The following is a 22,360-nucleotide window of genomic DNA, read 5'->3' as shown; positions in this document are numbered from 1 at the left end:
TGATTAGTTGTTTTAAACAGTGGTATTTTTAGCAACCTGCAAGTGACTAAGAAAAGTAATTATACTGACTGGCCACACCATAATGAAACACACCTGAACAGTCTGAATGTGATCTTAGGTTTGTCTGACATGCAGGAGGGATGAGATATAACAAAGAATTAGGAATTGCTTATACATTAGTACGCTAATTGTTTAATATCAAGCCATTTTGAAAAATATACATATGAAACAGACAACACTAATTGGCATTTCTTATTGTCTTATTTCTTATTCCTTACTTCTGAATGTCTGGTCACTGGATTGTGCAGGAGCTAATATAGCAGATTACTGTACTTTATTTTATCGTCTTATACTGTATTGTCTTATGTTTCATTTTAGAATCTTGTAAAAAAAAACGTGCATTGTTTCAATACATTTGTCATAGGAATGTGGCTTACCACTTTTTAATGTCTAATTAATTTTCACCCACCCTATACAGTACGGTAGTTAAATTTGGGTAATAGAAATAGAACCACGGCAAACTATTAAGACAAGAACACATCTTTTTAAAGGCAGGGTTTTCAACCCATCTCTTTTAATACATTTTACATATTCTATTACACGTCTATTGCAGGTTACATTAAGTCAGTCTGGTGGGAGTTCTTATCCAATGTGTAGTTGTTCATCGGAGTCCCTCTTTAAAATGGTGCAACATGTGAAGTGAGCTCATGACAAATTCTCTTGGCCGCCGCTAGTGCACAATTCTGAAGGGAATACGTCTTCATATTTCAGCAAACTGACTCTTAAAGCACTTGTGTAAACGGCTATCAGTGACAACAAGAAAAAAAAGCCTGCATTCTTATATCAGTGGATTATAATGTAGTAAATCGTACTGCCATGACCTAATAAAAGAAAACAATGTATTATATAAGCAGACATGGCAGACGGTTTGCTCAGAAGACAAGGCATTTATTTCCCTGCCTTCCTTCCAGCAGCCTTACCTATGTCATTTCCTTAACGTACCACTGGGGGGCGATATGTGTTTTGACTTTCTTTGGGATCATCTTGGCCATGCTGTTTGGCAAAAGACTCTTCAAAAGTGGCGCTGCCCTCCTGAAAACAAATCCAACTTTTCATTTCTTGTGATGATGTAATGCTTCATTATTTTCTGTGGTTTGATTCCGCAATCTTCATGTCAGAGTTCAAATAATTGAGAATATCTATTTAAAAGAGAATATCTACTTAAACAGTATGCCTTACTATATCAACTCTACTCCATTTAACTGACTAATGTTGATTGATTGTTTTTTATGCATGGAGGTTATTTATGGTTCTGGCTTATTAGGCTTTGTCTCATTTAAGATCATTAGTCAGAAACTTCTTGATTGGCAAAACTATGAGACCTCTTTATAAAATGACACGATAAAATATCCACGTTGACCAATTGCCTATACATTTTCATACACAATAACTGAAGACACTCATGTATGCTGTATTTTATAATACAGTTGATTCAACTATAGAGTCACATAAATTTAAACTAATCGTCAGTATTATTTTCAACTGCTAGGTCGGGCCAATGGTGGGTAGGCTACAAAACTTGAACGTTTCGTTATTTTGGTGCCTCTGCCAGAATGACGTTGTCGGTAGCGCAACCATGTTGGTATTTATGCTAATGAGCACCACTGCGACCAATAGCTACACGCCTGTGATAAGCCTCATCCAATCGGGAGACACCACTGTGACTCACCAAATAAGGAGCGACGACACCATATAAGGAAACAGTATCTCTTTATAAGGAGGAAAGTAGTTCCTTTGCTGTCATATTACTCCGCAAGAGTAAACACTGACCTGAAATATTGATTAGTCGTCCATTCTGAAATACGAAACGGTGCACATTGTGCTACTGATGGACATCGGAGTATTATTAGGTCACTAGCTAGTCAGCGTTTGCCTTGGTTTCAGTTCACAAGATGGACTACGTGCTATGGCGGACCAACATGGCGGGCGCTTTGCGCCTTTTCCTTTTTGAGAAAGTGCTGAGAGTTTTTGGACATTAGAGGAGGGCGAAGTGAACAGTGGCGCCTTACGAAGGTCCAGTGGGCAGCATCGCTTCTCAAAGTTTGTTTCCCTTCTTTCCCGGACTCTGTCGAAACGCCAACCCTGCCGCTTTGTTTACATTCTGTGACCCGGCCGTGCATGCGTTTTGTCAGTCATTTACGAGCTCCAGCTTTGTGGGCTGGCGTCAAACACAGTCGCGCTACTCAGTAGAATGTTACCGAGCCAGGTTGGGTCGGCACCACAGGGAAACGCGTCAGCTTCATCGAGAGGTACCGTCGGGCTCGGTTCGGCCTCTGTCGGTGGCGGGAATCGTCCCGTCTTGATCCGAACAGGGCAAGCTTCAGTCGGGCTTGGGGAGAGCGTGAGCGGGGCTGGGCGACACGGAACCAGAGAGGCGCTCGGGATGTTGGGGGCAAACGGTCCGGGGGGTCCACGAGGTGTGAGGTCTGGGAACGGGACCGGGGTTAGCCCACTTCAGGCCGCCATCCAAGGCGGCATGGTGGGTCTCAACGCGGGGATCGTGTTGCCTCACGGACCCAGGTTCGACCCGGATAGAGAGAGTGTGCCTCTGTGCAGCGGCTCGGACAACGACTCGGACTCTGGGGATGACGACGACCCGGTGGGTTCGCTCGGGGACAATAGGAGAGGGGTGAAGCGGGAGAGAACCGAGATGGAAGCCGCTGTCCCGGGCCAGGAGGTCGGAGGCGCTCCCGGAGGGTACGGCCTGGTTCCCGGAGGCGTCGCGGGGGCCAAGCCGGGGAAGAAGACACGTGGTCGCGTCAAGATCAAGATGGAATTTATTGACAACAAGTTGAGACGCTACACCACTTTTAGCAAGAGGAAGACTGGCATTATGAAGAAGGTGAGTCACAACATCGTATGCTGCAGTCGTTTTCAGGTGTCACCCGTGCTGGCATATGCAAATACGCCATTAACTACGCCTGCACCAAGGGACACCCCTGTATGAGTTTTAGCTAAAGATACATTGATCCGTCTTTGAATTGGTCAGTTTACTGTATTGGTGGAGTTTGCACCAGTGTAAAACTGCGCTGAGAGTCTCTGTCAGATATTTTGGCGATTACTTTTGTTGAGATAAGACCCATCCTTACCCTGCCAAGCGTCATGAAAGTCAATAGATGACCATTGTAAGGGCATAATTATTGTTTCATTGTGCAGGTGTGTCGACATTTTGGATTAATTCATGCATCTCTTCATGAGAGGACTTAACTTCAGTGGTTAAAGTATTCACAGAACCTAACTTGCATGCTTTTGGAATGAATGAGAAAACCTGAGTACCCAGGGAATGCCCACACAAACACAAGGAGAATGTGCAAGCTCCAGACAGGAAGATCGCAATCCAGATTCAAACTCTGACCCTCAGAAGTGTGAGGCAGACGAGCTAACCTAATATTCAAACCCAGGAAGTGATCAGTAGGAAATGTTTTTGAAATATTATGTAAGCGGGTGCATGACAAGGAACGGGTTTCAAATAGACATGGGCATAATGACACTTCTATTTATGACCATGGCAACCCCCAACTATCACACACATTCACATACAGTCGCTTCACACATGATGGTTTAGAACTCACCCGTAACGTCTATCAACTTTGCCTCTCTGATGCATCCTTTTGACCTCATGTGATAGTAAAACAGAGCAACGGAGCACCTCATGCAGTGAGCGGTTGCCAGGACAGCCCTCGGTGCACAGGCTGTTCCAAGTGCCACCAAGGCGGCACGCTGCTCGCAGGCGGCGGCCATGTGGCGGGCAAAGCGGCGGCAAGGCCCTTTATGTGCCAACAGCTGACTAAACCCCAGAGACATACACGCACAAACCAGAGGACACGCCGATAGCGCGGAGGCTGCTTGTGCATGCCTTCATGGGCTCTGTGCGTTGGTATGACATTCAGTTGTCCGCCACTCTCAACAACATAGAAGTTCTGCATGGAGTCAAGTGCAGCTATCACAGAAATCATCTTGATGCTGTTGTTTTTTAGCTTACATGCACAGTGTAGACTCCTGCTGCATTTCACTTGTTTTTTTTTCACCCCCCCTCGTCTTCTATGCATCTCAGATCGTTGTCGTGGAAACTGAGGCTTCTTTATGTAGGCTCCTGGAAACGTGAACATCATTTGACACGCCGTGTGGACCGACTGTTTAAAAGTGTGCAGATCATAAAGATAAAGCTAAATATCCAATATACGGTAAAGAGGTCTCAAAGTGTTTGTTTTTACTTTCAAGATCAAGATGGTTAGTCTCATTTTGAAGCATGTGTTGTGGCATCTCCCCTCTATGGATTAAGGACACGGGAATTCTTACTGTTTGTCAAGTGGCAGTTTGCTTCATTAGCAACTGAGTTCCCCTTTTGTCAACAGCAGTTGCGTGTGTTCATTCATTCGCAGAGTCACAAAGTCACTGACTTTTCTACACCCAAATATCCCCCACCGCAACTGTCATAGTCTTCAATTGCCTTAAGTGGAAACGATAATGCATCTTATTTTCAAACTTTGTTTTTAAGATTCAGACAATGTGCAAAGCACTTTAATTTTGACTGCTGTGTGGCTGTCACTCAAGCACTGCTGATAATGCAGGGCCCACACCGCGCTGCAATAGCTGGTTGCAATGTCCTCATACTAGAGTTGCAAAAGTTCAGTGTAAACTGCCTTCCTGCGTGATGTCATGTTAAAGACGACGATTGAATCTGGGATTTGCTTTTTCTTGGGATTTTGGAAGGGTTTTTTTTTTCTTTTCAAAAAGAGGACTTCCTTCAGCCCAACACAATGGACTGCAAATCATTCACAAGGATGCCAGTTGTCTGGTTGTTTTTCATGTTGCTTTTTCCTCCTCTGTTTGAAGCTTTTTTCTTTCAACAACTTGCATGTTCTACAACCTTTTTTCATACACAAAAGGCCTACTTTGCTCAACTTTTGTTCAAATCTCCTTTACTGAAATAATGTATCCACCTCACAGCTGTGGCAAATCAAGATGCTGGTTAGATGTCATGATAATTGCAAAAGGTGTTCCTAAGGCTGCCCCCAATAAAAGACCGCTCTAAAATGTGCCACAGATGTCGCAAGTTTGAAGGAGTGCCCACCGCAGCAATTTCCACTGGAGCTGTTGCCCCTGAATTGAATGTTCATTTCTCTACTTAACGAAATCTCCAAAGGTGTTTCAGAGAATTATCCAGTACGTCTATAACGGCCTCATTGACAATCACACCAGTCTGTGACTTTCACATTCAACATCTTCACCTGCAAGATCATCTAAGACCAGCCACTGGGACAGCTGTCGCAACAATATGGTTTTCATGAGCAAAAAAAAATAATAATAATAATAATCTGCCAGAAACCATCTCATGGAAGCTCCTCTGTATGCTTGAAGTCCATCGCACAGCTCATGGTGGCAGTCGGGTTCAGGTATGGACGTGTGTATGTTATGGACAATGAACACACTCTAAATGGCATTCTGAATGCACAGATATGCATTGAGAAGATCTTGAGGCCCGTCGGCTGTCGTGCCATTCATCCATGACCATCACCTCATGTGTACCCAATCCCTGCAAGCTGAAGACATCCCAGTTCTTGCATGGTCTGCTTGCTTCACCACACATGTCACCCATTGAGCATGTTTGAGATGCTCTGATCAGCATATGCGACAGTGTGAAAAACGGAATATTTTAGACTGGCCTTTTATTGTGGGCAGCCTCAGGTACATGGCACACTTGTGCAAACATCATCTTCTCAAGTCAGCTCAGTGAGTGTCAAATGTTTTGTCTTTTTCTAATTCCGGCTGTCCGTAAATATTTGACCGTCGTCATGTGCGATGTCACTTGTTGTCAAACTTGGAGTTTAATGCTTCTTGCTTTGGTGGTTTGCAGTGGTTAACTTGTTTTTACATGTAAAATGAGCTGTCTGGCACGTCACTGTTCCTGTTGCAACTTGACCTTTTTGTATGTGAATTCCCATCTTAGCTGGACTGTGTTCCCTGAACTTAGTGGGCATGATTTACTCAACGTTTGCATGTAGAAAAACGGCACAATCTTGATTGCTCATGAAAATAGAAGTGAAAGCTGACCTACTAACCTGGCGCTACCAAGTTTGTAACTGCCAAACTTGCAAAATTGCTACATGGAACATTTTGTGCATCCAGAGAGGGGACGAGTTTGTGAAAATAAATGAATTTAGCACAAGTAATTTGATTTGGCATACTTGAGGCAAATTTCCAAAGCTGATATAATGTCTTTAAGTTCCACCTTTATGTCTGGTAATACTGTATACATACCGCTCTCAATAAATATGCTGTGTTTTTACCCGCTAAGTTGTTTTAATCAGTTGTATTTTTAGCAACATGCAAGTGATGTTACAGAACCAATTATACTGACTGGCCACCCCATGAGGTACACCTGAACAGTCTGAATGTGATCTTAGTTTTGTCTGAAATGCCGGAGGGGTCAAAAGTTGCTTATAGATTAGTTACTATTAGTATTACTTATTGTTATTACTTATTGTTAAATATCAGTCATTTTGGGGGGGAAAGTAGACCACAGTGAATGGGATTTCTTGTTGTGTTGTTTTATTTCTTATTCATTACTTTGTAGACGGTCACTGGACCATTCAGGAGCGATGTAACACAGCAGCTTCTTTTCTTTTTTCTTCTTGTGTCTAAATATAATATTCAGGATGATTTGAAAAAAACACAAGATGGTTTTTTTAAATCAATTTTCTGGCTTTGTCAAAATTATCAAAGTGAGCAGTATCTTTTCTCGTTGTCTTCCACTAGCGCGTCCAATTCCATCACTGAAAACTTGAATTTGTGCTTGCAGTGTTCTATGGACCCCCCCACCCCCAAATACTCTTCGTGCCAACAATGCACACAATTTGTAAGAATTAGTGAACATGCAATTAGGCCTTTGCTCTTTGGCATCTTTGTAAATCTGGACTCATTTTGTTTGACCTTCGAGTATATCTGCCCATTCGCTGAGTTTTCACTTCATAAAATACAATTGACTTCTCTCTTATATTATTAATTGTATATGATAAATGAGTCGCATCTCCTTATGGGCAAGTGTCTAAAAAGTTGTGTGGCAACCGAGCCACTAAATTTGACCCCCCTCAACCTCCTGCAGTTGTGATGATATATGAGGAGACTGGTGCATGTTGGAGTCAGTGTCTATCTCGTAATGTGATCGAAGCATCATCAAACTGACAAATTAGTCATTTTCTATCACGGCTGTTTGACACTGTTCCCTCGCCATTGCAGAGCTAATAAGAGCCGCCCGCTTCACCCTCCTGCATCTTCTCTGCTTCTTCGTAGTTGCTGGGCTCCAGTGGCTTTTTTATTTATGTGCCCACGCGGTGGCGATCATTGAGCCAACTGCGCTGGTATCATTACATCATTGCAATGTTAAAAAGCACCATGCTCGATTGCATGCTTCCATTACGGCGTAATAAAACAATTTAGGTTCTATCAGCTAACTGCAGCTCTGGCTCACGCTGAGTGTACCGAGGTGATGGCGACGGCTCGGTGCCTTGGCAGCACCACACACATCCTCCACATAAGTGATGACTCATTTCGATAAAAAGGCTTCTTCACAAGTTCATTGTGAGTGCAGCCTTGCCGTGTTTCATCTCGGGTGTGTGTTGCGTTGGGGGGGCTGAGCGTTTGCATGCTGCATTATATACTTTGTATCACAATAATGCAGAGTGCGCTGGTGACCTCGTGGTTTCCAGCCAATGGCATCCTGTCCCCGGGCCGGCCCAGTGTCACTCCCCCTTTTTGTGTGGCCCTGCTGCAATCACTCTCTCAACGCTATCACATGATCTATTCTGGAAGCCTTATCTTATGTTATTTTGGCTTCATTTGCACGACACGTCACACCAGGCTATTTTTAGTTTAGCAATGTTTTCTTGACTATGTTCTTTGTTCCTGATGTTCAACTTTGGGATCTCCTAGTACTAGTGCATCCCCTTGTCATTTTTTACAATACTCTTTGAAGATGCATGTTATGCCGCTTTCAGTGAGTGGTAACTTGTAACCGGTTTGTTCTCACCAGGCCTACGAGCTCTCCACGCTGACCGGAACCCAAGTTCTACTGCTCGTGGCCAGCGAAACGGGTCACGTCTACACGTTCGCCACCCGTAAACTCCAGCCCATGATCACCAGTGAAACGGGCAAAGCGCTGATCCAAACGTGCCTCAACTCGCCGGACTCGCCGCCACGTTCTGACCCCTCCACAGACCAACGCATGAGTGCGACAGGCTTCGAGGAGACGGACCTCACCTACCAGGTGTCTGAGTCGGAGAGCATGGGCGACACTAAGGTGAGTCGTTAAAGCTCTGTTTCCACCAAGTAGTATCGTTTGGTTTAGGTTGATATGGATTCATTTCAAGTGTAAGGTACTAAATAAAGTTATCTGTAGCTAAAGGGTGGATCTAGACACACTGAAATACCTCAAGGTCAAACATCATCTGTTCTGTTGAAGGGAGTTAATATTTGGTCAAATATGAATGGACTTTTTTTTTTCCATCCGTTCCAGGGCCAAACTGTCATCCTAATAAAAAAAACGTTAACTGTATAAGCAGTGTTTTCAATAGTATTTTAGATTTTTAACTGATAAATATGAAAAGTCAACTGCTGTTAATAACAACAATAAAAGATGACCACGCAGAGGGGGAGGAGTGCCAGAGTTGTGTCCCTGCCATCATTTGTAATGAAACAGAAGGTGACTTACTGTCAGTCAAAATTACATTAAATATTTTTTATTACAAAAAAAAAAAAAAAAAAACCTTTGGGTTCTGAACGTGAAGTAGCAATAAGCTCAGCAGTAACTGGGGCATGCGTTCGTGTGCCGCATAATGACACTCTTACGACACTGCACAAACTACTTTGTTGTGTGTTGTGTTGTTTGAAACCCCTGAATGTTGCATCATGACTGTTGCAGATCAAATACGTCCCTATACTTGATATTATTTTATTGTCAGTGTCAATCTATGCATCCTTCCAACAGCACTAACTGGAATAACACATTCATGGAGTTTACACCATTGTTGCTCACTCAAATTTGAAGCGATTAAGTATGCTGAGGTCTTCTGGGGGTATGCAGTGGTCCACAGTGTTGGAGTTTGGAACGTCATAGCTTTTTTTTTTTTTTTTTTTTTTTTTTTGAAATGTAAGCATTCATTCATTCATTCATTTATTTATTTATTTAATTGGGACAGTGCACATTAATCAACACAACAATAAATAATGTAAATGCGCCGGACTTAGCATAAATGCTAGTTTTCAGCCGTCGTCCCAAAACAGGTTTCTAAAATAGCACCGTAAGACAAATAGCACATTGAGACACATAAAACTTTAAGACCACAATTCTGCAGATTTATCGGGAAATTCTTCCCAAATATGTTCATAAATCCCTGAATTATATATTTTGACTTTTGAGGGTCCACCCAAAAGAAGGGGACTAATCAATTCCCTGCAACAATAGCAACGTATTTTTCTCAAACCGCGCTTGTCTTCATCCAAGCCAAGAAAAAGTAGGTGAAATGTTGGTTCTGTTACTCTGTTATTTTCCCAGAGCCGAATTAGAGTTCACTGTTTCAACTCTTAAATGGCATGCTGAGCAAGTCACGCCGTGCTTTGCAATCAGTGCAACATTATTTTTCTTTTAAATGTAAACCTCACTTTGCATGTGGAGGAGTAAAAAAACAAAACACTTAATACGGTGGGGAATGGCTCCACAAAAGATTTGACAACACATAAATGAAGCCCACAAGCCGCTATGGAAAATAATCTGCCCTATTGTAAACACACTCATGAACTCTTGCCTGTTGTGAGTGAGCCCTGGAAGCAGCAAATTATTTTTAAAAAGTTAAATCCAAAATACCCTGCACCGGGGATGAGGCCGATAAGGTAGCTGTCTGCTGTGAACCTTGCTGACCTCTTCTCCAGGAAAGCCTCGTAACACCGCTCAAGATAAATCACAGCAGATCTGGTTTGTGTTAGGCTGAGAAACACGCAGCCTGCTATATGAAGCGCCTCCATGTTTATCTACTTTGGCTACAGATGAGACACAGAGCTGCTAAAATCAGTTAAGTGTCTCCAAAACGCTGTCCTCATTCAAAGTTGTCATTTATATTAATGTTAGAGATCATTTATTCATGGGCATAATCATGATTTGTTAAAGGCTTGTAATGTTGCCTTCAGCTGGCAGTCAGTTTCAGCTTTTCCTCCAGTATTCAGTCAATGGTGAGCTGTGACTTATTTGACACAGGAGCTGAATTTACACTGTGCTACAAGTTGAAGCGCCCAATTTTTATGTAGTAGCCACGTATATTTACATCACGTACGGACATAAATTTATGAGATACCCGCAGTATGAGATATATGAGGTCACGATGATGAAGGTAGTAAATGCGCCGGCTGTATGTACAGTATACAGCAAACGCATAGTGTACACAATTACATCAGCCATCTGTGTATTTTGAGGCTGTCAGGCTGGCATTGATCCATCCATCCATCCATCCGTCCGTCCATTTTCTGATCCGTTTATCCTCACACGGGTCGCGGGGCATTTGGAGCCTATCCCAGCTGTTTTGGGGCAGTAGGCGGGATTACACCCGGAACTGGTTGTCAGCCAATCGCAGGGCACACATAGATGAACAACCATCCGCGCTCACACTCATGCCTAGGGACAATTTAGAGTGTTCCATTAACGTGCCAAGCACAGAGGAAACCAGAGTACCCGGATAAAACCCACGCAGGCACGGGGAGAACATGCAAACTCCACACAAGAAGGCCGGAGCCGGAATCGAACCCTGCACCTCTGCACTATCCAGTCGACCACCGGGCCGCCCAGGCTGGCATTGATGCTACATAATATATTCAGTCTTTGTTTTTACACTCACATTGTCACATACAGTATCTGATCGGCATCTGGATTTTTAAAAATAAATTTACAATTAGCCTAATTCCAATCTGAAAATACTCTGTTCAGTTTGCTTCTTTTGCATATCAGAAATGTACCTCGAGAGCAGAAACATCTGAATTATGTCACTTGAACTCTGCAGTGTCAAACCAGCCATCAAATCTTGCATCATTCAGACATGCAACCATGCCATCATAGTTCTGGGGTGCCAAGAAAGAGGATGCTAAAGCACCCTTGTCCCCTTTAGACATTTGATGGTGGAACACAAAATAAAAAGAACAACAAAAAAAAAAAAAAAAAACCTTTGGGTTCTGAACGTGAAGTAGCAATAAGCTCAGCAGTAACTGGGGCATGCGTTCGTGTGCCGCATAATGACACTCTTACGACACTGCACAAACTACTTTGTTGTGTGTTGTGTTGTTTGAAACCCCTGAATGTTGCATCAGGACTGTTGCAGATCAAATACGTCCCTATACTTGATATTATTTTATTGTCAGTGTCAATCTATGCATCCTTCCAACAGCACTAACTGGAATAACACATTCATGGAGTTTACACCATTGTTGCTCACTCAAATTTGAAGCGATTAAGTATGCTGAGGTCTTCTGGGGGTATGCAGTGGTCCACAGTGTTGGAGTTTGGAACGTCATAGCTTTTTTTTTTTTTTTTTTTTTTTTCCTGATAGTCAAGGTCATCACATTGTACTACACATCAAGGTTGCCGTCTAACTTGGGGAGAAATCGAATGTCCTGTTCAGCAAGAATAAAAAAAATAAAAAAAAAAACTGTCAATTACGCTGTTGATTCAATTAAAGGAGAATGAGATAAAGCTAGTGTTGTTTTATCATTGCTTAAAGTAACGCTCAATATCGAGCGATGTTAATTAGAGCTCTGTAGCTAAAACCAATGGCTGTGGGAAGACACGCTTCCTCAAATGCTTTGTGGCTTCTCAGATCTATTGATCCGAAGACAATTAGACTTTTTTTTATACCTCTGGCCAGGCAGCAGCTTGATCAGTGTCAATGGTAAAAGGGGGAGAAAAAAGAGGGGTAATAGAAAAAGAATCGTAAACAGGTCAGGCTGTATGATAACATGGGAGATAGAATTGACACCAATTCTTGAGCATGAACATCATTTGTGCATACTACATGAACCCCCGTTATTCATCCTACTGCCATTATTGGACTACTTTATCCAGACTTATCGCATCATCCTTAAATGCAATTTTATATTTATTGGAACTTGGACTTTTATTCAGTCCAGCAAAATTTAAAATGTCACTTCATTGTGTGTGTTATTGTTGGATTGTTTTGTGTCATATTATTTTTTTTTGTAGTTAATTCCGCAGTTCCAGCAACACTTTGTTCCGTGTGTTGTACGACCTCAGCACTTATGTTTCACTATTCTAAATTTCCGTCATGATCTGTGTTTTGGGTCACTTTTTTCGATGAGATTTTGTTTTGTCTCATGCTTTCTTTGTGTCCATCTCGCCTACTGCCCCAAAACAGCTGGGATAGGCTCCAAATGCCCCGCGACCCGTGTGAGGATAAACGGATCAGAAAATGGACGGACGGATGGATGGATGGATGGATCAATGCCAGCCTGACAGCCTCAAAATACACAGATGGCTGATGTAATTGTGTACACTATGCGTTTGCTGTATACTGTACATCAGCCATCTGTGTATTTTGAGGCTGTCAGGCTGGCATTGATCCATCCATCCATCCATCCGTCCGTCCATTTTCTGATCCGCTTATCCTCACACGGGTCGCGGGGCATTTGGAGCCTATCCCAGCTGTTTTGGGGCAGTAGGCGGGATTACACCCGGAACTGGTTGTCAGCCAATCGCAGGGCACACATAGATGAACAACCATCCGCGCTCACACTCATGCCTAGGGACAATTTAGAGTGTTCCATTAACGTGCCAAGCACAGAGGAAACCAGAGTACCCGGATAAAACCCACGCAGGCACGGGGAGAACATGCAAACTCCACACAAGAAGGCCGGAGCCGGAATCGAACCCTGCACCTCTGCACTATCCAGTCGACCACCGGGCCGCCCAGGCTGGCATTGATGCTACATAATATATTCAGTCTTTGTTTTTACACTCACATTGTCACATACAGTATCTGATCGGCATCTGGATTTTTAAAAATAAATTTACAATTAGCCTAATTCCAATCTGAAAATACTCTGTTCAGTTTGCTTCTTTTGCATATCAGAAATGTACCTCGAGAGCAGAAACATCTGAATTATGTCACTTGAACTCTGCAGTGTCAAACCAGCCATCAAATCTTGCATCATTCAGACATGCAACCATGCCATCATAGTTCTGGGGTGCCAAGAAAGAGGATGCTAAAGCACCCTTGTCCCCTTTAGACATTTGATGGTGGAACACAAAATAAAAAGAACAATGGAGGACAAGTTGTATTCTTTTTGGGGGGGGGGGCGGATTGATGCTGATGACAAGTGTAAGATTTTCCACTGCACGTTACTCTGATTGACATGTCTCTACACACGAGGGGTTACTTTCCATTGGCAAAAGCAGGAACTATAAGATGGTCTTTCTTGTAACTGGTCAGGCAGGGTGACCACTACTGGTCAGATGTTGGTGGAGCACATACTTCATCATTATTATTATTGAGGGCACACGGCTAGAAATGGTGAAAACAAACAAACAGGATCATGTCCACTTATGTTGTTGTTTACCTGGGCACTGCAGTATTATTTTCTGGTCTTTACACGCCTTGATTGGTCTTTTCTTTTCGCCTCTTTAGTACCGATACATTCGGTGCAGTCTGGTAGAGATGATACTATTAAGAACAAAAGCGACATTTGTTTCAGAAAATATGTTTTGTGATTTTTAATTTTTTTTTCCCATTGCACTGAAAGTGACAATTATTTGTCAACCAATGAACAAAGTGCAGATGTCTAGAGCCACCCTTTAGGAAATGTACCACTTGTGTTGATACCAATACAGATAAGTTATTTTAGTATTCTTCACAACTTTTATGGAAATCAAAAAAAAAAAACGTTTTGTACAGTACCAAATGTAATCAAACTGTACTGCCTGGTGTAAACAGACTCTAATGCTCTCAACGGACCAGAGTGATGTGTTAACGTAGAGTAGTAAGTATTGATTGTTGTTTTTTTTTTTTGTTTGTTTGTTTTGAGCGACAGCATCGTGAACAGATTCTCTTTATTTGGACTTTGTCTGCTTTAGTTTGGAGCAAAACTAACATTTAAACTGCGTTGCCATAATTGCATCCACCCAACCATCCATACATATGAACTATCCCAGCAGATTTTCCCTATCACCCTCCTTAAGATGTAATTTTTGGGGGAGTTGGCAGGAAGAAACAACTTATACAACTCCTCCAATCATTTTTTTTCTCCAATATTTTTAGTTTATTTTTATTTTTGATCATCCCAGCTGTTTTGTGTCCACAGTATACTCCAGAGATGCTGCATCTATGACGTACAGGGACAAAGTGCACGGACATTGCCCCTTGGCTCACTTCCTGAAATCAACCAATCACAAAAAGGGATTTTCCAGTGGGGTGTGGGTGGGGGTGAGGGTTGAGACGGGAGCTAAAATTATTGGATACAGCATAGGGTCTTGTCTGTTCCTACTGTGAACTGAAAATGAAGAGCTCCAAATGAGTAATGCAATCCCTTAAAGGGGACATATTGTGGGAAATTAACTGTTTAATGTTTGTATGAAACTAGTGGTGTTTCTGGAGTGTCTGACTTCCACATCACATATGACTGTAAACACCCAAGCAATTTTTTGTTGAAAATCTTACTGTGACAAAACAACCACCCCCACAGTGGCTTTTGTAGCCAATACCAGCTAGGCTGTCTGAAGTTCCTGTGCAAAAAAAAAAACAAGCGCAGGGTTAGCACGGGTACGTCTTAGTTAACAGTGTTACAAGCATTAAGTTGTGATAATAATTATATAAAAATCGGCTAAGTTGTCAATTATGGAAGTGGACAATATAATAATTTGCAAGTGTATTTCAAGGATAAAATGCTGCGGGTGTTAGTGTTCAGTTAGCCAGTTTCCCTGGGGTGTGTTAGCTTCTAAAAAACTCCACTTACATACTTGTCTGCTCCATTAGGTTCTTGGCAATAGGAGAGGCGATTTATTTACTTGATTGATTGAAGTGAAGTAATTCGGTTACTCAGCAGACTCCGTTCATTGTTTGCACCTTCATGCAGTTGCATGCTGAAGTCCCGACTGTCTCCGCTGTTTCGGCGGCCCAAGGTCTCCCCATTGGCAATGGACACTCTAAGGCCTGTTTGCCCGCATGCTGTTTTTCCAAGGTCCTCACTAATGCGTACATACTCCGTCAAGGATGGGAGACCAAGCTTTGCATGTTAAGCCACTCTCATGCCCGCTCCGCTCATTGATAAAATTTAGATTGCTCCTGTTTCCATATATGGTATGGTTTCCCTGCTTGCTCTCTTGGCGTGAGGCCCCTCACATTCCTTATAAGCTGCAGCTGTCTTTGGAGTCCTGTGATTCCCCACCTCCCACCGACCCCACCACTCATATAGCGATACGGAGTGTTGATGTTGATGTTATGAGTGGCTGCGATGGGGTGGATCATTTGAGTGATACTTTGTATCTCGTTTGGTGGTGTTTCTCTTCGACTGTGAGGAACCGGTGTGGCCCACTGATGAAACCTTCACAAAGTACACCACCCTGTAATAGTCATCAGAGCCTGACATGTACATCGGTCAGCAGGTTTATAATAAGTGGGATTGTCCCCCCACCTTTTTTTTCTGCAGTATGTCTGTGTGAATGCATCAGGTCTTAGAGGGGCACCTCTCAAGTGGAATGAATGCCTTTGCGATTGTAAATCGGAGTTCAGCCAATATACGCCAGAAGAATATGCCTCTAAAGTTGCCTCAAACTGCAGTTCAGCGAGAATCAAAGGATTAGGTGCATGTTTTGTGTTTAATTTAGCTCTGTCGCTTTCTTTTGCACATTGTTTCGAAAGGATGACCCACAGCAAGCGATGTTAGAGAACAGAAGAATGTATGCCAGAAGAAGCTATGTGAAGTAAGCAGACTCTTGTTCAAAGCAGGAATACCCTTGTGGTGTCACACACATTCTTATTTCTTCCTAAAGTTCAGTTGTATTGTTTTGTTTTTAAGTTATACGATTAACAGTGCTCGCAACAAAAATCAGCTAGATGTTACTAGGCTTTAGACGAGCTGGATCAGGATCGGATGATATTTTGCATTGTATGCAAAATGTTGATGGACAGTAATGTAATAATTTGCCCAATTGATCAATGAAGTCATTGATTGAATTGGCAAAATACGATATTACAGCAAAACACAATCTCGTTCACTCCAGGGACTGTCTGTGCTGCTCTTGTGTATGTGTGAGCCCAAAAGCGAATCTATTTTTAGCCTTGTCGTGTGAGTGGAAAACCTTTGAGCTGGGGAGCAAAAGTTCCGCCTCCGCACCCTCGACCAGCCAATCACAAAGTAATACAGTGAAACTCCTCTACAACGAAATCTACATGGGCAAAAATACCCCCGAGTGTGAAAAAATCTTAATGCATTAACACCATTCCCACTTTCCTGCCCCCTAGTACAACGAAAAAAAACCCTGTTGCGTTATACGAAATCTTTTTCTCTGCTCTTGCCTCGCAACGAAGTCTAATCCAACAGCGACCTCTACCTCTACTGCTTTGTTCGGAAACGGCAACAGCAACCACCACACTGGTTTACACATGCGCAGTAGTCCAGGAAGTATTTGTTTTTGTTAGTTTCAGACGCAGCAAGAACGTTGCATTGCTAAAATGGCTACAAAACGGACCTTTGGATGTCAAGCAGCTAAGACAAGAAGAGCTCTGACGCTGGAAGAGAGAGTAAAAGTGATCAAAATGAAAGACGGAGGAAGCAAAATAAAAGACATTATCCAAGAAATTGATGTGAGTGAAAGTGAATGCTGATCGAAAATTTCGCAATTTCTTTCCTTTTTTTTTCTTTCTACACTGAGTATATGAAGTGTCAAATCAGTGTGTGCTCAGACTTATGCACTATTGGAATAAAAATAAAGAGTACACTTACATTTGTGTGTGTGTGTGTGTGTGTGTGTGTGTGTGTGTGTGTGTGTGTGTGTGTGTGTGTGTTTACATTTCAGGTCGAATTTGCTACAGTGAAAAACCCCCTGTTGTGAAAAAATTCTTGCTGCAAACATGATTTCGTTGTAGAGGAGTTTCACTGTAGCGTTCATGTAATTTTCAAGTCACTGGATGCGTCAGTAAATTTAGCCGGTCTGTCATTTGTCATTCACCAGTGGCCCGCGCCACCCGTCTGTCACGGTCAGTCCGTCATTATTTCAAGCCGAACTGTACTCATCAGTCGGTCGCTTAGTATGGCACATGTAGCGTGAAGTATGTATGTATTTATTTTCGAGGTGCACGGCAACCAGCAACATACACAGCGGAGCCAAGACACGGAAGCAAAGTGCAACTGTTGCCTGTTTCTCGCTAAGCCGGCTCACGGCTCCTCCACAAGAAATATGTTACCTGTTGTTGAGCGGCGGTCATCCGGATCACCAGCCCAATCAGCATTGGAGAATCTGATCAAAGCATCTGTATTTGACTGCTCATACGTGAGAGAATGGTTTGCTGCCCTCCTTCAAGTATTGAAAAATCCTCTTCACAGCAGTCGGATGTGCAGCATCTGGATGCGCGTTGAACTTAGACACAGTGCTCACAGTGTGTTGAACTTGGACATAGTGCTCACTGCTTGAGCTGTCTGTCTTATGGCATTTGCAGCAGGCAAAGACTGATAGGTTTGTTGATTCACCATCACTTTTCCTTAATTTGACGTTGGCATCAGCAGGAGTTGTGACATGATTTGCGCTATCCATTCCATATTTCTTGAGTATGGCCTCGATATCATGCTTCTGCTTGAGAAAGGTACAGTTCTTATCTTTGTCCTGCTCTGTTTGAATCAAGTCGTCATCATGAACTCAGTGAAAGCTTTGCCGCAACAACGAGGAGACTGCTTCAGTTCATAAATTGATATGTTTAACTTATACAGTATATACATACCGGGTGTTCTCGCCCAGGTTTGATGGATGTATCCTACTGGTGCGTGACAAGTCTATACTTGTATCTCTCCACTCATCCATCACAGTGATACTTGACTTTGAAGACCCATCTTGATCCTACTGCCCGTCTTTCCGTTGGTAGATCCATCAAGTCCCACGTCTCATTTTCCAACAGTGATTGATTGATATTCCAAACCACCTGCCTCCCGCCATTCCTATGCTTTCGGACTCACCGTTGCTTTTTTCATCGTGACTGGCTTTGTCACACAGCAAATATTGGCTCGATGATCATCTGTAACAGTATCAGCAAACTCATCGTCTCCATACCTCTTGGAAGCTTTTTTTTTTTTCATTCTGTCACTTGTTCTAACAGTTTTGTCAACAATGACCTCATCTTGTGTTTCACTCTCACCTCTTTCCATGTTTATCTCGTTCTCTCAGCAGGGTAATTCCACTTCGTGTTTCCAGTCAATGTTTAATTCGGTGACGATGACATCACGAAGGATTAGAATCCTTTATGGTATCTTCATCACACACTTGATAGCCCTTTTCATTGCTGCCCATCCCACGAAATGAAGCTTCGCAGCCTTTTTGTTCAGTTTGCATCTCTCTCCATCAGTGATATGTGTGTAAGCAATACAGCCAAACACCGTCATGTGACTTTTCCTATGCTATCTAATTTCTTATTGCAGATGGGGACCCCCCCCAATACACAGCAGGGCCGAGGCACAGAAGTAAAAGAGCACCTTTGTCATACACAAAGTCAGCATGGAGTAGCAGCACCACCCATTGACAAAATTATTGACAACACTCGCTCGTCGTCATTTTCACAGCGCATTTGTCATAAAGATGTGTTGTATTTTGGCTATATTACAGTTTGTCACCACAATTTTTAAGACCGTAATTCAATCCGTCAGGCTATCCTAATTATTTTAACCATGTTTCTGTCATTGCTAAATTACAGTTTCCCACCACTATTTTTGAACTGTCATATCTTCGGCGTCTTCTTGTGCGTCTTTTTCTTCTTCTGCGTCGTTTATGTATGTCTTAGACTCGAACAGTCAAAAAATAAATAAAATATAGCATACTGTGTGTGCCTTGCAATCCATCCATCCATTTTCTAATCTTATCCTCACGAGGGTTGTGGGCGTGCTGGAGGCTATCCCAGCTTTCTTCAGGCAGTCGCCAGGGTACACCCTGAACGGAACAATCATAAGGCACACGTAAAAGAACAACCATTCGCGCTTACAATTACACCTGACCCAAACCGGAAGTAATTGTAATAAAAATTAAATAATTTCACCAAGATTTAACAGAAAGCCATAGCCGTAAAGGTTTGTTTGCAAACAAATACACATCCCAAAAATGCTAGTCATTGTAGAGCTATGTTATCATGGCAAAGTGTTTTTTTACGTTTCCCATCAAAATGAGCATCCGTCATGGCGGATTGACGGACCTTCTGGATTGGTGGAATGCCAACTTCTGGTAGTTTTATGATTGACGTGGTAAAAACAAAATATCATGAAACGGTTTGGTAAAAACAAAATATCATGAAACGGTTTTATTCATGTTAAAATATGCCGTATTCCTGACTGATGACCCCAAATCTTCGCTTTGAGCTGCTCTTGACTGAGTCCATTGTACTTTGGTAAACTGGTAAACTTGAAGGGGACATGAATGCACCAAGTCAGTTAGAAGTTGCTATCCCGGGAAGATATTAACACGTTTTATCTCTCATCTTTTGATGTCCTGCTGGTGTATACAAATCCAGAAAAAGAAAAAAAAAAGCAGGCAGTTTATGGGATGTGGAGTCTTGTCACTCCAAAAATTCCACATGTCACAGGGGACTGACTTTGACAACTGGGATACAAGACCAGGCAGTTGTTAACAAGACAAACTGACTGCGACCACAGAAGTTTGAAGCATTTGCCACTCATTTATAACCTAAGTCCAAACTTGGGGTACACTGCCCACTCTAAATATGGTATGAGAATGTGGGGAACGTCATTGGACGAGAAAAAAAGTGCAGATGGTGCTACTGAAAAGAACCAGTTAAAATTACCACTGTCATTTTTAAACACAACTGGTGTTAATTTTTGTGTCTAAAAAAAAAAACTAATTTTCAAGAGACAGTGTGTCACCTTCATTTTTGTTTTTGGCCTTTCCTTTTGCCTGTGCTACGCTGGCACTGCTTTGCATGTTAGGTTGCACGTGACTCTCACATCCGCTATTTGAAGCTGCCAAATCAGCCATTGAAATTTGAGTTGGATTTGATTAATCAACTTGTGCATGCTAATTTCATCTATGTACCGAAACAGTTCTCCTCCCAGAATTGGCAAAATGGACTGCACAGCAATATCGCCCATTCGGCAGACGCAATCCCGGCGCCGGCCTGTTTGACGGTCAACTTCCACATTTCTCTGCATGAGCAATCGAGTTTGTGCACACTTTTAGTCAATCAGGCCTTATACACAAATTGAATAAAAAAAATAATGCAACCAGTTCAGGGTGTACCCTACTGCCCAAAGACAGCTGGCATAGGCGCCAACATGCTCACGACCCTCGTGAAGATAAGGAGTTCAGATAATGGATGGATGCACAAGAAAAAGTCAGACAATTGCTATTACTCAGTTAAAAATAGATTTGAGAAGGTGTCAACAGTTGATAATTTCTTGATGATCAGCTCCCTTCGGGCAGCAGGCAGTGTACACCCTGAACTGGTTGCCAGCCGTTCGCAGGGCACACAGACAAACAATCATTCAGGCTCATAATCACATATGTCTAAGGACAATTTAAAGCATTCACCCAAGCTACCATGTATGTGAGCTAGCTCTAAACTGTGCATCCATCAAAAGTTAAGTCTGAACTGCTGACCTTTTGACTTTGACATTGTGTTTCAGGCAATGTAGACCAACTGTGTCTTGAAATTGGCAGATCTTTCCTCAGTCTCGCTGCCAAGTCCGAGGCTGAGAAACTTAGTGGGGGTGCTTAATACGTGAATTAGTCCCACTGTTACAGAACAGTAGTATGTACATTTAGAATGGCTTGCTGACCGACACATTTTCAGAAATTTATTTGGATGTTTCATTTCACAATTGATGTGTGTGAAAGCACTTCAGAGGCCCAACAGTTTTATTTACAAGCAATTAAAAAGTTGTTTCATAATGTCCCCTTTAAAACACATGGCGGAAGAGGTTCTGCAGATTGATACTTTACTTTGTATGTCTGAAACAAGAACAACACACACAAAAAAGACAAATGTCCTGTCTGTTTGTACATATGTACAGCATGTCAAGCCAAGTTTCGTTAAGCTCGGATCCATGTTGTCACTTGGTAGCAATTTCAATGAAACGTAATATGCTCACAACCGACAGTATATCTGTTTGAAACCTTCACAAGCAGTTCAATCACAAAAAAATCCGATTGTCGCAAATATCTTTCGTGTAAGTCGGATGGCTTTTGCTTTCTATATCATTGTTGTGAGGAATTCTCAATATACTTATACAGATTGTTGTAGTTAATATATCAATATGATATTTGATTTTTATTCATTAGCGGTGGTCCTTCAGTTCAATAGCCTGTCACTTCCATCTGCCAGTAGTGCACCGTAGCTGAATGACTTTCATTTCATCCAATGAAATAGAAAGCCTTCTGGGCTGACAACGCTCGCATTGCTCCCGACCTGTTCACACGAGGCAAATTGAAGTACACGTTTTTAGGAAATCCGGCACATTTCACGAGCGCAGTGCTTCACGTGAAATATTGTGCCAATACTGTGGCATTCTTTCCCATCTCCAAACTGAACTAGCCTTCCAGATTAATCTCCGGAGAGTTAAATTTTGACCATATATGAATTAAGAATTTGGACCTGATGGGTTTAAAATCAGGCATCATATGTTTGACATTTGGAAAAATTAAACTTCCCAAAATGTTGATCAAGATCTAGGTGAACAATTTAAACAAAGTATACATCATAAATTTAGAGGGGAAAGAACATTTTAAATATTTTAATATGAAGATGATGATGATGATGATGTTAATGTTGTTTTCCCAGTGAATTTTTTTTGACTTGTTAACCTCCATTTCAAGCAGCAATATTTCAAAAATGATGATCCGAACTAGGTTATCAGTCTTTTGAGGGTAATCACTCATATGAAGTTGGTCAGGTCCAAAGAGTTGTTGGGGTGTTTGACTGGAAAGTGTGCAGTGCACGCACACACCCACACACACAGAATCTCCCACCCCACCACCTCCTTATTTTACAGCAAGCAACTGGACAGGTCAGCAGTCATTGGCTGCACCTCCTCCACTTGGGCT

At 42.3% G+C, this 22,360-nt stretch overlaps 1 protein-coding gene across 5 annotated transcripts in view; it reads left to right on the top strand.

The window, feature by feature from the left end:
- Nucleotides 1-1,799: 1,799 nt before the first annotated feature.
- The window catches only part of LOC109523089 (serum response factor), a 36,640-nt gene continuing 16,079 nt past the window's right edge, over nt 1,800-22,360 (top strand). For 2 of the 5 annotated variants that reach the window (XM_019881974.1, XM_019881973.1), the window contains exons 1-2: nt 1,801-2,902; nt 8,093-8,359. In XM_019881974.1, the coding sequence (XP_019737533.1) occupies nt 2,252-2,902; nt 8,093-8,359 (918 nt within the window). In that variant the 5' untranslated portion in view covers nt 1,801-2,251. Of the gene's footprint in view, nt 2,903-8,092; nt 8,360-22,360 lie in introns of all 5 variants that reach the window. The other 3 variants (XM_019881976.1, XM_019881977.1, XM_019881978.1) reach the window with 3 other exon arrangements.

The sequence above is a fragment of the Hippocampus comes genome, unplaced genomic scaffold (genome assembly GCF_001891065.2).
Source record: "Hippocampus comes isolate QL1 unplaced genomic scaffold, H_comes_QL1_v1.1 scaffold36, whole genome shotgun sequence".
Classification (NCBI taxonomy): Eukaryota; Metazoa; Chordata; class Actinopteri; order Syngnathiformes; family Syngnathidae; genus Hippocampus; species Hippocampus comes.
This window is presented reverse-complemented; position numbering and strand designations above follow the sequence as displayed.